General features: G+C 52.9%; 1 protein-coding gene across 1 annotated transcript; it reads right to left on the reverse strand.

Moving 5' to 3' along the window:
- Nucleotides 1-203: 203 nt before the first annotated feature.
- On the reverse strand, nucleotides 204-2,573 carry FRAT2 (FRAT regulator of WNT signaling pathway 2). The gene has a single exon (XM_043926568.1). It carries the CDS (start codon nucleotides 2,260-2,262, stop codon nucleotides 1,582-1,584), a length of 681 nt encoding a protein of 226 aa, XP_043782503.1. The 5' UTR covers nucleotides 2,263-2,573; the 3' UTR covers nucleotides 204-1,581.
- Nucleotides 2,574-4,200: the final 1,627 nt, after the last annotated feature.

Raw genomic sequence — 4,200 nt, forward strand, 5'->3', positions numbered from 1 at the left:
ACCCAGCATGTTTTCTAAAACCTGGAATGAATTTTTGTATCTTGTGGAATATCGACCCAGAAGCACTCTTGGACCACAGCTCCACCAGTCTCCACCTCCCACCTCGACTCCCTCAAGGGCCCTCTCCATTATAACTTCATTATGAAAGGTGTCACCTATGTGCTTTTCTTTCCCCCGCCTTCCACCAAACAGCCAAACCATGCTCCAAAACAAAAACCCAATTTATTCAGCAGACATTTTAATTAAGAAATCCTAGAAACAGGACCACCACAATTTCAGACACTCCGGTGCGAAGTGTATGTCAACAGCTACATCTGAAGGATGAGCAAGCCATTGAATCTTTTTTAAAAAAGTTAGTTAAACTCCCTTTAAGTTTGGGGGTGGCACCTTATTTAAAGCGCCCTCAAGTTTCATAAGTTTCATACGGGTAAAGCCAGCAGTTTCTCCTCTTGGAGAGTCACATTTAAAACACAGTTTCTGTCACTCACAAAGAGCTGGTACCTAGAGGCAACAGAGAGGTGAGGACCCTCAAGAGACTCAGGCTCCTGGCTCCACGGAGGGCCAAAACAGAGCAGACAAACAGCCAGGTTCTCATCCATGCAGTGCAGACATCAGAAACAGTGGAATAAGAAAGGCCAGGCAGGACAGGAGAGACTCAAGGGATTGTTTATGACTGTTTCTGAGAAAGCTCAGGGCATGGCCAAGAGTGGCCTCACCGGAGGAGTTCTGGATAGAAAGTAAGCACAGAATAAACAAGTAATTCTCCTTACATCTGTATGTCCGCTCCAAGAGGTAGCAAAGCATAAACAGGACTCTTCTTGGAACAAGAGAAAAGAAAGACAGGGGTGAGTTAGCTTTTCTAGGAACCCCACAGCCTTCCACCTACAGCACACCATGACCTTGAATCACAGGTGGCAAGGTCAAGGCATTTAAAAGTCCACATCCAAGTCGACCCACCTTCAAAATTCTCCACCTCCCAGCCCCAGACTACTAGAGTTCCCATCTCCCACCTCGATCAATCACCGGATGAGGTGGGAGAGTAAGGCGGCTGGCATCCCAGCCCACCCACCACCAAGCTTTTACATTCTTCTTCTCTCTGGAATTTCTTTGCGCAGCGATTGTAGCACCATTTTCACTAAGCTCCTCCACCGGAAAATAAAGAAAATGTATTCGAGTCATCAGTTTTCAAGTATTGTTATAAAGCCCTCGCGATTCTCGCCCCTTGAAGCCGAATCTTTAAACAATCCTAGCACACGACATCCCCAAGGGTTAAGTCAGGTACAAGTTGATGCAAATAGCTGCCATAGTTCTCCCAGTTTTGTCCCAGGTCCCTGGGGCCGGGGTTAATTCTCACGCGACACGAACGCAACCAGCCCCGCGTATTTCTCCACGCTCAAGTTTTCTCCGACAGCCTCACCGGGGCCAGTAACTTCTCGGCTTGAGGTCTCTCCCCACACGCCTCCTTGCAGTCTAGGCGGTCGCTCCAAGAACGGCAACGGCGGCTTCAGCTCAAGGTTGGGTTAAGTAGGACGCCGTAGGGTCCGCGCAGCGGCTTCTTTTTCTTCCTCCAGGGGCCCTGCGTCAGTGCAAAGCGCCGGAGGGTTGAAGGGAGACAGGGTCCGGTCGGCCGCGGCTGGCCCCCGGTCCGGGGGGACCCGCGGGGCCTGTGGCTGCCACCGCGGCGACTGCTCGCTGGAGCCTCCGCACGGCCTCCTTGATGAGGTTCCCCGAGAGCACCAACTGCTGCAGAAGCCGGTGCGGGTCGTCGTCGTTGGCGCGCGCCCCAGCTGGGGGCCATCGTCGCTGTTGCAAGCGGCGGGAGGTGACGGCGCCCCGCAGCCATCCTCGCCGGCACGGCCCGGGTAACGCGCTGGCTCCAGCGGCGAGCTCAGCCACAAAGTAGGGCGCAGCCCGGCCCCGCACGCGGCCGCGGTCCCCGAGGGCACAGCGCAAGGCCCCCGGGGACGCCGGGCCCCCAGCCTCGACCGACGCGGCCGGTAGAAGCAGCGGCTGCGCTGGGGACCGAGCCTTGTCCGCTCGCACCGCCGCCGGGGGCCGCAGTGGCGGCCCCGGGGGCGCGCACGCGGAGGCAGGGCGGTCCTGCGCCGCGTCCAGCTGCAGCGTCTCGCCGATCTGGGCCACCAGCCGGTCCACCTCAACCGAGCCGCCCACAGTCACCGACTGTTCCAGCAGTAGGAAGCTGTCCTCCTCCTCCTCCTCTTCCTCGCCGGCTTCCTCTTCCTCCTCCCTCCGGCACGGCATGGCCTCCCGCGCCGGCACCCGGAGCTGTGCGGGAGTCGCTGGCGGCTCGGCTGTCCCGGGGGCTCGCTGGGCCGCGGCGGAGCCGGGCGCGGTGCTGAAGCCAAAGCCGAGGCCGAGGAGGTAACCGGAGCCCGCCAGGCACTCGCGCCGCGAGCCTGCAGCCGCGGGAGCCGAAATCCTACTGGTTCAGGTTGATTTGTAAACAATGGGTGACGTCGCTGCCGGGCCCTACCACCGCGCCGGGGAGGGGGGGGACACACGAGGAGGCGGCGCGGCGCAGGCAGTCGCGGGAAGCGCAGGGCCGTAGCCGGAACCTTCTTGTGTCTGAGCTCGGTGTCTGCCTCGGAGGGGATTCCGGGAGTGGGGAGAACTTCGTACTTCCCCGGCCCGATCAGCAGCACAAGAAAATAAAGACTCTTGAGGAGGCCTGGATTGGATTCTCCCACTCACGGACACACCCACTCACACACCCAAGCCCTCCTCCTCGGACGCTTCCTCCCTCCCCACGTGTCAGCACGCCTAGGGCCGGCCCGGCTCCACCCCCGCGCACCCGCAGTCACCCGGACCCGGAGTGGTGGGGGAGGGGCGGGCCCTGCGACCGGCCGGCTCCTGAGACCGGCCGGCTCGGAAAGGGTGGGCCTGGGGAAATTGGGGCTGGGGAGGGCGACGTCGCTATGGCGGGGCTGATCGACCTGAGGTGGGGTCTGTGAGCTTACCCCCTCCGCCCAGGCTTCCGGCCCTCAGGCCCAGCGCCAGAGAAAGACGCGCCACCGTTTGGCTAAAGAAGAGCTGACTTTGTTCATTAAAAAAAAAAAAAAGATTTAAATAGAAATATAGGGCAATGGAAAAAAAAAAACCTCTAATCATAGAATTCAAACATGGTTTACATATTAGAATTTTTCTTTTCCAGCCTTTTTCTATTAAAAGTGTTATGCAAACAGCCATTCGTGTACAACGTTATTCACTTTCCCACTAGCATTACACCATAAACGGTGTTCGTGTTATTGCTTGCGCTTTGAGAACATTTAATGATTACGTAAGTTTCCATTAAATGACTGTGCCATGAATTATTAAACAACTCTTTTAACGTTTGCAGTTTACCTTCTTTCACAGCTGTAAATAAGTACGTGATTAACATTTTTGTGCGCAGAACTTTTTTCCGTGTTGATTCTTTCCTAAGAATATATTGCTAGGAATGGAAATTAAGGTCAAAGGATATGGATATTTTAAGGTTTCTGATAAATGTACCAAATTGCTTTCCTTCCAACAGTTGGGTAAATTTATTCTCCCACCATTCATGTGTAAGTATATGGTATTCACTGTGCCTTCCCTAGTACTTGAGTATTATAGTTACTTTTTTTTTTTCTGTTTTGTAAGTGACATGGATAACTCATTTCCATGTTTATTTATTTGATCTTACTTAGGTAGAGGAGTTTTCTAAATGTTTATTAACCAATGTACTTCTTTTGGTGGGGAGTAGTTGTCTCATAAGTTTTTCCTATTGAGGTTTTTTTTTTTTTTTGTATTTGCGTAACTCCTCTACATACCAGAAATTAACTCTTCTCTTTCATATTTTGCTGTGACTCTTTCTTCCGTTTTTGTTGGCCCTGTGCAGTTTTTTATTTTTCACTAAAACTTAAACTTTTAATATAGTCATATCTATATAAAATCCTTTTAATACAATACTAAATTTAGAATCTGGCCTCCAGAAAGTTATTAAATATTCAGTTCTATTTTCCTGAGATTTTCCTAAAGTCTTGATTTTTTTCAAATCCATCTGGATTAATTTTGGTCACTAGTGCAGGGAGATAATATGGCCACACCCTCCCACCCCGCCAGGCACTGCACCCACCCAGTACCCAGCAGCTGGGCACAGCGGAATGCAGACAGGGCTGTATTTCTTCACTGGGCCAGAGGTGTTTGGGTACTACGGACACA

The sequence above is a fragment of the Cervus elaphus genome, chromosome 15 (assembly GCF_910594005.1).
Source record: "Cervus elaphus chromosome 15, mCerEla1.1, whole genome shotgun sequence".
Lineage (NCBI taxonomy): Eukaryota > Metazoa > Chordata > Mammalia > Artiodactyla > Cervidae > Cervus > Cervus elaphus.